Genomic DNA, 13,093 nt, shown 5'->3' with positions numbered 1-13,093 from the left:
GGTGACTGCTGCCCACTTTACGATTATTTTCTGGTGACTCCTGCTAAGTGCGGTCAGACCACTAGGGCTCCTGTGACAACTGGCTATATGCAGGGGGATCTGGCTATATACACTGGCTATATGCAGGTGGATCTGGCTATATACACTGGCTATATGCAGGGGGATCTGACTATATACACTGGCTATATGCAGGGGGATCTGGCTATATACACTGGCTATATGTATATCTGGCTATATACACTGGCTATATGCAGGGGGATCTGGCTATATGCAGGGGGATCTGGCTATATACACTGGCTATATACAGGGGGATCTGGCTATATACACTGGCTATATACAGGGGGATCTGGCTATATACACTGGCTATATGCAGGGGGATCTGGCTATATGCAGGGGGATCTGGCTATATACACTGGCTATATACAGGGGGATCTGGCTATATATACTGGCTATATACAGGGGGATCTGGCTATATACACTGGCTATATGCAGGGGGATCTGGCTATATACACTGGCTATATACAGGGGGATCTGGCTATATAAACTGGCTATATGCAGGGGGATCTGGCTATATACACTGGCTGTATGCAGGGGGATCTGGCTATATACACTGGCTATATGCAGGGGAGGCATCTGGCTACATACAGTGGGTATATGGCTATACACAGGGGGGATCTCTGGCTATATATACAGGGGATCTGACTATATGCACTGGCTATATATACAAGGGGGATCTGGTGAAATACAAGGGGGAATGTACTGAATGGGGAGTCATCTGGCTATATACTTTAAATGGGGATCATGTGGTTACCTATCCTAACTGGGGGGGGGGGGGGGGGGGCTCATCTGGCTACCTGTGTGATGAATGGGGGTCATCTGGTCACCTATACTAAAGAGGGGTGTGGTAATTTCGCTATCCATAATAAAGGGGGTTATCTGGCTACTTAATCACTGCCACATTATATATATTTTGGCGAAACACTACTGTATCATGTGTATTTTGTAGGGAAACACTGCACATTGTGCGTATTTTGTGGAGAAATGCTGTGCACCATGTGGATTTTGTGGGCAAACGCATGCGCGGTAGTGTGCGGCTAGCCAGAAGAGACCTATCAGGAATCCCCCCCCCCCCCTTGAAAATCCTGGATTTGCCCCTGTTGAGGGTGTCAATGATGGCCTTCTGGACAGCAGTCAGGTCGACAGTTTTACCCATGATTGCGGTTTTGAGTAATGAACCAGGCTGGGAGTTTTTAAAAGCCTCAGGAATATTTTGTAGGTGTTTAGAGTTAATTAGTTGATTCAGATGATTAGGTTAATAGCTCGTTTAGAGAACCTTTTCATGATATGCTAATTTTTTGAGATAGGAATTTTGGGTTTTCATGAGCTGTATGCCAAAATCATCAATATTAAAACAATGAAAGTCTTGAACTCCTTCAGTTGTGTGTAATGAATCTAAAATATATGAAAGTCTAATGTTTATCAGTACATTACAGAAAATAATGAACTTTATCACAATATGCTAATTTTTTGAGAATGACCTGTATACATATGCATATTCAGTAGTAGTGCATTGTGGGTAACCACAAATGTTCACTTGTAGCTAAAGTATTGCAGATTTCCTTTCCTTTTAAGAAGGCAAATACACCTATATATATTGCGCTGTGGGGGGTACTTAACCAGTGTAGTCAGTAATAAAGCGACACATGCTATAATAATGTTGAGACCACATATCGCAGTGTTGTTCTGCACTGACAAGTTATCAACCCGACGAAACTACATTTCCTATGATGCTTTGCTGTGCGCACTGTTCACCGACACAAACCAATGAAGACAAAGGAGAGGATGCAGCGAATAGGATTGGGTGAATGCGGTGCACTTGCCAAGTCTCGCCGTTCGCCTATCAGGGAAAAGCTGCAGAGTTTGAATTTCGGAGAGAAGGAGACAGCGGGCCGCGGCGGAGATTACGTAGTAGGTAAATTCTCCGCTTTATAGCTATGGCTCCCTGTACCGGGGAGGCAGGAATTACATAAGGGCTGTAGTCATTTGTAGGCTGCAGCTGCTGATGATATGTTTTGCAGTACTGGGGTACCCGAGGCCTGGCTAGTGGCTACTACTTGGGTTTGCTAGTTAGGACTGGCAGTACTAACCAAAGATCTTATGTAGAGGAGAACAGTTAGCTGGGGTTTACCCTACAGGTAAACAGAAGCCCTGTTTATGTGAAAAATAATAAACATTCACTCAAGTTTTTACATACTGCCAACACATGGCCAGGTTTCAGCAACATCCAGTGAATAAAGTAACTAGTATCCAGACAAAACGTTTTGGATAGACTGAGGAGGGTCACAACCTTTGTACAATTATTTGTGCTGTTGTTTAGGCCTATTTTTGCTTGGTGAATTGATCACTTGGTCAGAGTGTATGGAACTTGTCTAATGCCAGTGTTGCACATAATTTTCAGTTAGATTGACGGTCAAATCAATTATTTCTGACAGGTCCAATCCGATTTTCAATTATTTTTCTGATTGATTTTGTATGGAAGTGATCGGAAAAAAGATTGGACCTGCCATAAAGAATCCATTTGTGTGTCAATCTGCCGGAAAATGGCATTATGTGTACCAGGCATAATGTATGGGACTTGGTCTAGGCCTTATTAACATCTACATGATTTAGCTGCATTTTTGAAAATGCGGTCTGGATTGCAGGGACATGAGAAAGTTGCACAGACCACAGTGGGCTCTATTCTCAATGAGTTTCCGCATGCGGTAAAGTACATGCGGGAAGTTTGCACCCAAAATACCGGCAAGTTGGGATTCTCAAAATGTTCCGCATGTTTTTTCCGCATGCGGAAAAAGTGTGATAAAAGTGCGGGATTCATGCGGTAAAATTTCCGCAAAAGTCGGTATTTTCCGCAATAAAAGATCAATTCTCAAAGATGTTCAGGCGCATCTTTTCTTCGTTAATTACCGAATTTTTATCACCTACAAGAAGTAGGTGATATATTCCGCATCCCATTGACTTTAATGAAGTGTGGAGGCTTAAGGGCTGTGCTTGGTGGACTTTAACTTTTTTTTTTTAAACACTTTTTCATGCGACCTTTTTACCGCATGATTCCCGCATGAATAATGCCTGTTTCCGCATCTTTTTTCCCGCATGCGGAAAACATGCGGAAAATGTTAGTGAATGCTGAAAAAATGCGGAGTTTACCGCTGGCGGGAATTTAGCGCTAAAATTTTGCGGTACTTTTGGCTCTTTGAGAATAGAGCCCAGTGTCTGTTTCCATCCATGCGTTGAGATTCACGGAAGATTGCATGTGATATGATTCTCTTCATCATGATGAATGTAATCATAACTGCATTGGGGGAAGAAAATCGCTGAGCAACGCAGGTGTCGTGTCGCCCACACCGTCTGATGTAAACATGACTGACCATTCTGACCAATTTATTGAAGGATAATTGATTGGATGGGAACACCAGACCAGTGTACACATCTGTATGAGGACTTTGGCGTCTGGCCTTTTTGTATTCTGAAATTTCCCCTGGATTCACTCTGCGTAGAGGAGTTAAAGCGGATCCGAGATGAAAAACTAACCATAACAAGTAACTTGTCTATATATCTTATCTAAAGTTTAGATGGTTTACACAGCAAATCTAGCTGCAAACAGCTTTAATAGAATATGATTGTCTTCCTGTGATACGACAGCAGCTATGTTGTTTGTAAACTTTACACAGAGGCAGGCTTATCTGTATCTTGAGCACTCAGCCTGTGAAAAAAAAAAAACCTAATTCCCCCCCCCCCCCCTTCCCTCCTTTCCTTTGCCTCTGCCTCTGAAATCAATGGCTAGTAACACCTCCTCCTCCTGCCCAGACTGAGCTCCCATGAGCCCTTGCTACTGCCAAGGCTCTCTGAAAACCTGTGGGCGTGGCTTCTTTAGATTATAGGGAATTCGAGTATTAAAACAAAAACAAAAAAGTATTTGACTTAAGGAATACCCTATAAACAATAGGGAAGGAACACAGTTATGCAATGAGTAAAAGTTCACCTTGGATCCACTTTAAGTATGACCAGAAAACAGAGAAAGGAGGTTTATGTCTTGTATATAGGCTATGTGGTTCTTAGCTGGTCAGCTCTGTCGAGAATCAAGTGTGTGTGTGTGTGTGCGTGTGTGTGTGTGTCCAGCCTCGATGCGTCATTGGAAATCCAGACCGGTGGATCAACTTGTCTGAGAGCAGTTCCCATACTTGCTGGAGCTTTACCGAGAATGGAGGGGACCTGTTGTTGTACACTCAGGAGCTGATGGACTACAGGGGACTGCTTGCGGGGACCCTCCTTAACATTGGGGCCATGCTTATCTTCTGACACAAAGTACGGCTGTGCTGCACGAACATGCCTGCGCAGTAGCACGAGCGGCACTGGCTTACAGCACAGGCACCGGCTGTGCTTACGTAGACAAAGTATGGCCCTGCTTGTGCTTGACAAATAGCGTGGCCCCAATGTGATTACCAACAAGCCTTTGTCATTAATTTACGGGTGATCCATGCCCAGCGATGGGGGACCTGAGTACCATATGGGAAGTCTCTATCTACCTTTTTTTCAGGTGTCTACAGAGGTCACTTAATGCTCCAGAGTGCCAAATCTTTGTGTCAATTGGCAGCACAATTCCTCTTACCCCTCCCTTTTGACACCTTTCCATTCTGCACCATCTCTCCTACCCAAAGAAGCAGATACATTGCTCTGCTATAGCACACGCTATAGCTCAGAACCTCAGTCCCGATGTGCCCAACGGTTTGTAGAGCAGAGTGGCATGTCAGTGCTGTTGCAGGGTTCTGGTATTCTTCCTGTGTAGCAATTGCTGTCTGAAGATGCCACTAGATGGCTGCTTTATAATAAATATCTTAATTCTTACAATTTGATTCTCTTTCAGACTCTTCACTATGGCAGAAGCTGGGGATGAATGGGAACTGTGCAAAGAAAATGTTCAGCCTGTCCGCCAGGGAAGGGCTATGTCCACTCTGCAAGAGGTTCTTTCCCAGCAAGAGAGCTCCCACCATCATGCCATCCAGCAACAGAGACAGTGAGTGCTAGTCGCCCCCAGTCTACCTAGACAGGCCAGCAAAGGCCAAAATCCTGCTGTGAGGTCTCTGGAATTTGTTTACACTCTGACAAGTATGCCATTATCTTCAAGGATTTTATATCTAAACTAGTTGTATCTCTGGGAGGAACCTGGAGTGGCTTCTTCCAGAAAACAATAACACTCCTCTCCAGGCTACTTTTTTGTGGAATCTCTGCCACATTCACTTAGGTAGTTTAAATTAGTGTGGGGACAAAATAAACTACCTGAAATTGTGCCATAAGGAGCCTGATCATGTGCTGTGTATAGCACAATTTTAACTGTCAAATTTAACTCCTGTATTGAGGCTGGGTGCAACTTTGTGATAGTCCTGGGATGGAATCCTGTCCAGAGCACTCTATTTGAAGTCTGCATTTTCTTGTTTGTAAGACTTTCTCTCCTTTTTTTTTTTTATGAGTTTTGTCATGCTTGTCCTGTGATGGAAGTACAGGATCTTCTCAAAAAATTAGCATATTGTGATAAAGTTCATTATTTACTGTAATGTACTGATAAACATAAGACTTTCATATATTTTAGATTCAAATACAAACAACTGAAGTAGTTAAAGCCTTTTATTGTTTTAATATTGATGATTTTGGCATACAGCTCATGAAAACCCAAATTTCCTATCTCAAAAAATTAGCATATTTCATCCGACCAATAAAAGAAAAGTGTTTTAAAAACAAAAAAAGTCAACCTTCAAATAATTATGTTCAGTTATGCACTCAATACTCGGTCAGGAATCCTTTTGCAGAAATGACTGCTTCAATGCGGCGTGGCATGGAGGCAATCAGCCTGTGGCACTGCTCAGGTGTTATGGAGGCCCAGGATGCTTCGATAGCGGCCTCAAGTTCATCCAGAGTGTTGGGTCTTGCGTCTCTCAACTTTCTCTTCACAATATCCCACAGATTCTCTATGGGGTTCAGGTCAGGAGAGTTGGCAGGCCAATTGAGCACAGTAATACCATGGTCAGTAAACCATTTACCAGTGGTTTTGGCACTGTGAACAGGTGCCAGGTCGTGCTGAAAAATGAAATCTTCATCTCCATAAAGCTTTTCAGCAGATGGAAGCATGAACCCACTTTTGAACCAGAAACAGCGGCAGAAGCGCCTGACCTGGGCTACAGAGAAGCAGCACTGGACTGTTGCTCAGTGGTCCAAAGTACTTTTTTCGGATGAAAGCAACTTTTACATGTTCGGAAATCAAGGTGCCAGAGTCTGGAGGAAGACTGGGGAGAGGGAAATGCCAAAATGCCTAAAGTCCAGTGTCAAGAACCCACAGTCAGTGATGGTCTGGGGTGCCATGTCAGCTGCTGGTGTTGGTCCACTGTGTTTTATCAAGGGCAGGGTCAATGCAGCTAGCTATCAGATTTTGGAGCACTTCATGCTTCCATCTGCTGAAAAGCTTTGTGGAGATGTAGATTTCATTTTCCAGCACGACCTGGCACCTGCTCACAGTGCCAAAACCACTGGTAAATGGTTTACTGACCATGGAATTACTGTGCTCAATTGGCCTGCCAACTCTCCTGACCTGAACCCCATAGAGAATCTGTGGGATATTGTGAAGAGAAAGTTGAGAGACGCAAGACCTAACACTCTGGATGAGCTTAAGGCCACTATCGAAGCATCCTGGGCCTCCATAACACCTGAGCAGTGCCACAGGCTGATTGCCTCCATGCCACGCCTCATTGAAGCAGTCATTTCTGCAAAAGGATTCTCGACCAAGTATTGAGTGCATAACTGAACATAATTATTTGAAGGTTGACTTTTTTTGTTTTAAAAACACTTTTTTTTTATTGGTCGGATGAAATATGCTAATTTTTTGAGATAGGAAATTTGGGTTTTCATGAGCTGTATGCCAAAATCATCAATATTAAAACAATAAAAGGCTTGAACTACTTCAGTTGTGTGTATTTGAATCTAAAATATATGAAAGTCTAATGTTTATCAGTACAGTAAATAATGAGCTTTATCACAATATGCTAATTTTTTGAGAAGATCCTGTATAAGGCAACAAGCCTCACTGATGAACAGTTAGTGATGTGAACTGTTTCATGTACTCTATAGCAAATAGCAGTATTATGTACAGTGGTTTGCAAAAGTATTCGGCCCCCTTGAAGTTTTCCACATTTTGTCACATTACTGCCACAAACATGAATCAATTTTATTGGAATTCCACGTGAAAGACCAATACAAAGTGGTGTACATGTGACAAGTGGAACGAAAATCATACATGATTCCAAACATTTTTTACAAATCAATAACTGCAAAGTGGGGTGTGCGTAATTATTCAGCCCCCTGAGTCAATACTTTGTAGAACCATCTTTTGCTGCAATTACAGCTGCCAGTCTTTTTAGGGTATGTCTCTACCAGTTTTGCACATCTAGAGACTGAAATCCTTGCCCATTCTTCTTTGCAAAACAGCTCCAACTCAGTCAGATTAGATGTACAGCGTTTGTGAACAGGAGTTTTCAGATCTTGCCACAGATTCTCGATTGGATTTAGATCTGGACTTTGACTGGGCCATTCTAACACATGGATATGTTTTGTTTTAAACCATTCCATTGTTGCCATGTTTAGGGTCGTTGTCCTGCTGGAAGGTGAACCTCCGCCCCAGTCTCAAGTCTTTTGCAGACTCCAAGAGGTTTTCTTCCAAGATTGCCCCCAATTTGGCTCCATCCATCTTCCCATCAACTCTGACCAGCTTCCCTGTCCCTGCTGAAGAGAAGCATCCCCAGAGCATGATGCTGCCTCCACCATATTTGACAGTGGGGATGGTGTGTTCAGAGTGATGTGCAGTGTTAGTTTTCCGCCACACATAGCGTTTTGCATTTTGGCCAAAAAGTTCCACGTTGGTCTCATCTGACCAGAGCACCTTCTTCCACATGTTTGCTGTATCCCCCACATGGCTTGTGGCAAATTGCAAACGGGACGTCTTATGCTTTTCTGTTATCAATGACTTTCTTCTTGCCACTCTTCCATAAAGGCCAACTTTGTGCAGTGCACGACTAATAGTTGTCCTATGGACAGATTTCCCCCACCTGAGCTGTAGATCTCTGCAGCTCGTCCAGAGTCACCATGGGCCTCTTGACTGCATTTCTGATCAGCACTCTCCTTGTTTGGCCTGTGAGCTTAGGTGGACGGTCTTGGTAGGGTTACAGTTGTTCCATACTCCTTCCATTTCTGAAGGATCGCTTGAACAGTGCTCCGTGGGATGTCCAAGGCTTTGGAAATCTTTTTGTAGCCTAAGCCTGCTTTACATTTCTCAATAACTTGATCCCTGACCTGTCTGGTGTGTTCTTTCGACTTCGTGGTGTTGTTGCTCCCAAGACTCTTTTAGACAACCTCTGAGGCCGTCACAGAGCAGCTGTATTTGTATTGACATTGGATTACACACAGGTCCACTCTATTTAGTCTTTAGCACTCATCAGGCAATGTCTATGGGCAACTGACTGTACTAAGACCAAAGGGGGCTGAATAATTACGCACACCCCACTTTGCAGCTATTGATTTATAAAAAATGTTTGGAATCATGTATGATTTTTGTTCCACTTCTCACGTGTACACCACTTTGTATTGGTCTTTCATGTGGAATTCCAATAACATTGATTCATGTTTGTGGAAGTAATGTGACAAAATGTGGAAAACTTCAAGGGGGCCGAATACTTTTGCAAGCCACTGTAAATACAAACTACCAACTGCTTATGGGGAAAATGCCATTTGAGTCATCCTTATATGAAAAAGTCAGTATTCTTGACTTGCAGCTTTCCTGTGTGTCAATAAACACTATGTCCAAGCTTCCATATAAAAGTGAACCATTTTGTCTTCCAGGGCATTTGAGTTAGAACTTCGCTTCTACAATGGTGATGACCCCTTGGATGTGTGGGACAGGTATGCAGTTTGTCATGATTGTTGTCATTCTACAAAGAAACCTTATTGCATAGCTTTACTGCCTCGCTGATTTTCATACAAGCATAAATGAACCAAAAAAGTGATAAGTGGGAATGGGATATGGCAATGTTGACCACTTGAGGACTGTAGGCTTACACCCCTCCAATGACCAGGCAATCTTTTTACAATTCAGGCCACTGCAGCTGTAAGGGCTCGCTGCAGGGCCGTACGACTCAGCACACAAGTGATTTATCTCTGCCCCTCCCCCGCCTTTTTATCCCTCCAACAGAGCTTTCTGTTGGTGGGCTCTGATCGCTCCCAGGATGTTTTATTTATGTTTTTTTTTTTTTTTATAAATTTAAGTTATTTATTACAAGCCCCTCCCCCCACGAGCCAATCACCGCGATCGGCTGTCGTAGGCATCAGCCTATGACAGCAGATCGCTCCTGATGCTCTGTAGGGGACATGCTCTGTAGGGGAGTGACACGGCTCTCCCCAGTACAGCACTGCCTTAGATTGCAGCGCTGTACCATGTAAATAGACTGCGGTTTCGCCAACCACCATCTAACAGCCGCTGGGAGACTGATGACGGAGCTGTGCTCCGTCATGCAAGCGGAGATGCGTGCACGATTTTCTGCAAAATCCCGCCCCAGGACTTCACGCCAATTGGCGTTGAGTGGTCCTGGGGTTGCCGCCGCATTCACTCCAATTGGCATGGAGCGGTCGGCAAGCAATTAAAAAAAAACAAAACATGGGTCCCTGAAATTGCATTGGATTGCATGTAGTGAGAGCATGGCCTAAATACTTGTTTCTACTGCACACTTTCTCATTTAATTTTTGGAGTACTTTTTGTTTTGGTATTCACAAGGACATTTTAATTATAATGTAAATCGTGGGTATTTGTTCCCACTATTGCAATGCGATTTTTGTAAATGCACTCTATATGGCATTTTTGCTGCAATAGCGTGTCACCTTCGATACCACTGAATAGAAGTTTGTAAGCTCAACCCAAAACCTCCATAGCAAGTGCCCAGAAAATAAAAACTGTGTGATTTGGAATGGAACAAATCCCATCTGATGCTCTTTCCATTGTCTGCAGTGCCCATAACCCAGTCCACCATCTGCCAACCCTGTCCACTATCCTTCTGCCAATAACTCTTCTTAAAGTGTACCTGAGGAAGAATGTGAGTAATGATTTGGAAAACATGACAGAAAGTCCCCCGCACATCTTAATAAAATCAAACTATCATAAACAGTCCATTTCACTGCTGAGACTTGAAATTATCAATACTTCAACAGTTGTCATCAATCCACCACCAGATAGCACCCAACAGGAAGCAGACTCCCCAATTGAGCAGTGATCACTGCTAGACTGGTCAGATATCGCATAAGTCCAGGAAGCCTCGGAGCATCAGGTCCTGGTTCCACTTATCCTCCATAAATTCAAGATGCCTCAATAAAAGCCTTCCATAGCATAATCCAGTTTAAAAGCATCATTGCTTTATTAAAAAAAACACATGTTCCCAGATGCAATTGGCGTACAGAGTTTTTTTTTTTCCATGGGCTCTCCCCATTGCCTATGCTGGGCTATGCTGCACCTTCCCGCCGTATTGCGGCGTTCACACGTCCTCCGCCATCACCACTCCCTGGTACCTCCAGTCCGTGCCCGAGTTTTGTCATTCCCTTTTGTCTCATCAGGAGCATGGGCCTTCATTTCCAATGATTTAGAAACAGAAGCATGTTGTAAGGCTTGGTGGTGTATTCTCCACAGTCAGCATGCAACGCATGAGCTGGCGTGGAGGAGGTACACACACTAGCACCAGGAAACAGGCTATCCCTAGTATAGTGGAGGGGAGGACTGACTCCAATAGGAGATTGTGGCGCACAGAGCCGGTGCAGATCTGACAGCCACAAACAATGCTTTCGTTATAACGTCTCAGCGCAAAGTAGCGCTGAGCGCACAAACCAAAACTGAGGAGATCAGGACAGGTAGACAGAATGAACGCTTGCTAGCTAGCGGCTACTTAGCGACAGCAAGCGTCCAAAACCAGACAGACTGGAATGAGGCAGCCAATGCGATGCGGCGATGGCGTGCCTCACAAAGACAGGACAGGATAGTCAGGAAATAGCAGGATCGAGATAGATGAACGTAACACAGATAAATATACAATAAGTATGTTTTCCTAGCGTATTACAATTACAGCTATCAATGAAACTATTTGTAACGTCTGACTAACATATGTATATATCGGCAATGAACCGATATATGACATAAGCAGGAACGCTGACTAGGACTGGAGTAATACAGGGAACAGGACTCAGAAGGATTCGCTATCTCTTCGCAGAGATGAACGCAATCCACAAACAGTAACAGAACAGGATTCAGAAGGATTCGTTATCTCTTCGCAGAGATGAACGCAATCCACAAACAGGAACAGAACAGGATTCAGAAGGATTCGTTATCTCTTCGCAGAGATGAACGCAATCCACAAACAGTAACAGAACAGGATTCAGAAGGATTCGTTATCTCTTCGCAGAGATGAACGCAATCCACAAACAGGACCAGGAACAGGATAACTAGCTCAGCACGGGTGTTCACGGTACGCGCAAACTACCAAAACGTGCTGGAAAACTGACTAACTGAACACAGGAAATAAACAGTTCGTGTACGTATATATCAGCGACACTGATGTATCAACGTAACACGAATACAAGGAAAATAATAAACGTGCTGGTATGCATATATATTGGCAATGAACCAATATATGATGCAAAACCAGCAAAGTATCTTTAGAACAAGAAACCCGATCGGGGGCTGAAGCGACAGCAAGACGGGCTTAACTGAAGCTATGAAAACCCAAGGAAACCCTGCAGGAAGCAGATCTTTATACTGAGGTCATCCAATGGGAGCAGACATGCAGATTCCCACACAGGTGAATGATAATCAGTCACAAGCTGACAGCAGGGAAAGACAGACAAAGCTATGCAGCTTGCATGGAAAGACATCAGAACTGCCTGAGCTGCAGCACTACTACTTCCAGCAACACCTGCTGCAGCAGCGATCATTACAGTACCCCCGCCCTTAAAAGCGGATTCCAGACGCTTTTCAAAACTGAAATTCCCAACAAAACAGTCTGACTGATAATTCATGATGACCGGGACAGCCCGGCAAGACCGAATTCCAGAATCAGTCCCCACAAGACTGGACCCATCAGAACCAGAACCTACAGAACCATGCCCATCAGTACTACAAGCCCCAGTGTGACACCCATCAGAACCATGATTTCCAGAAGAAAGCCCTCCGAAACTCCCTGAGCGATACCCACCGCCTTCCAGAAACCGTTCAGAAACGCCAAAGCCTTTGCAATGCCCACCGGTACTGTCTTTACCAACACAAAACCCACTGTTGAACCAGTCCAAGGCACCAGGACAAGTTTTCTCAGAGACCTCCCAGAACACCTTGAAGCTCCAAAGAGATCCCCATAGGTCAGAATGCCCCTTAGGCTCACATGGAGAACCATCAAGAACCCCTATGGAACCTAGGGCAATTCCCGAGTCAGGGCCACAAGGACAAACATCAATATCAGGGCTTTCAGGGACCAGAACCATCTCTGGGCATGCAGGCAGACTGGCAATATCAGAACGTGTTCCCACTAAGGAAGCATCAGAGCACGCTAACACCTTAGACACACTTGGGCATTCTGGCACACAAAGAACATCTGGGCACACCGGCACAAGAGAAACCTCTGGGCATGTCAAGGAACTGTGAGCCTCAGGGTCAGCCAAGACAGGACCAAAACCAGGACTGGCCAAAAAAAAATCATCATGACTAAATTTCGCAACTACTGGATTTTTACACGAGAATGCTGGATCAGACTTAGATGTCGCTGATTCCAGCAAAGTCAGTAACAAATCAGATTCAGGGGCACTAACAAGACAGGACAAATCTTCTGATGTATGCACTGAACCAGATAGGGACTCCACAACTACCTCTGGACTGGACAGAGACTCATTTAATACACTGGATTGGAGCTCATGAGGCGCTGCAGAACAAGTCAGTATTGCAGCAGCCCCCACTGGACTAGGCAAAACTGAG

General features: G+C 44.2%; 1 protein-coding gene across 2 annotated transcripts in view; it reads left to right on the top strand.

The window, feature by feature from the left end:
* Window positions 1–1,851: 1,851 nt before the first annotated feature.
* BUB1B (BUB1 mitotic checkpoint serine/threonine kinase B) overlaps window positions 1,852–13,093 on the top strand; it is an 84,887-nt gene continuing 73,645 nt past the window's right edge. The window contains exons 1-3 of one of the 2 annotated variants that reach the window (XM_068253434.1): window positions 1,852–1,972; window positions 4,922–5,071; window positions 8,938–8,997. In XM_068253434.1, the coding sequence (XP_068109535.1) occupies window positions 1,866–1,972; window positions 4,922–5,071; window positions 8,938–8,997 (317 nt within the window). In that variant the 5' untranslated portion in view covers window positions 1,852–1,865. The remainder of the gene's footprint in view (window positions 1,973–4,921; window positions 5,072–8,937; window positions 8,998–13,093) is intronic. The other variant, XM_068253435.1, reaches the window with a different exon arrangement.

Source organism: Hyperolius riggenbachi, chromosome 9, assembly GCF_040937935.1.
Source record: "Hyperolius riggenbachi isolate aHypRig1 chromosome 9, aHypRig1.pri, whole genome shotgun sequence".
In the NCBI taxonomy this organism is placed as follows: domain Eukaryota; kingdom Metazoa; phylum Chordata; class Amphibia; order Anura; family Hyperoliidae; genus Hyperolius; species Hyperolius riggenbachi.
Note: the sequence above shows the minus strand (reverse complement) of the source record. Positions and strands in the feature narration are given on the sequence as shown.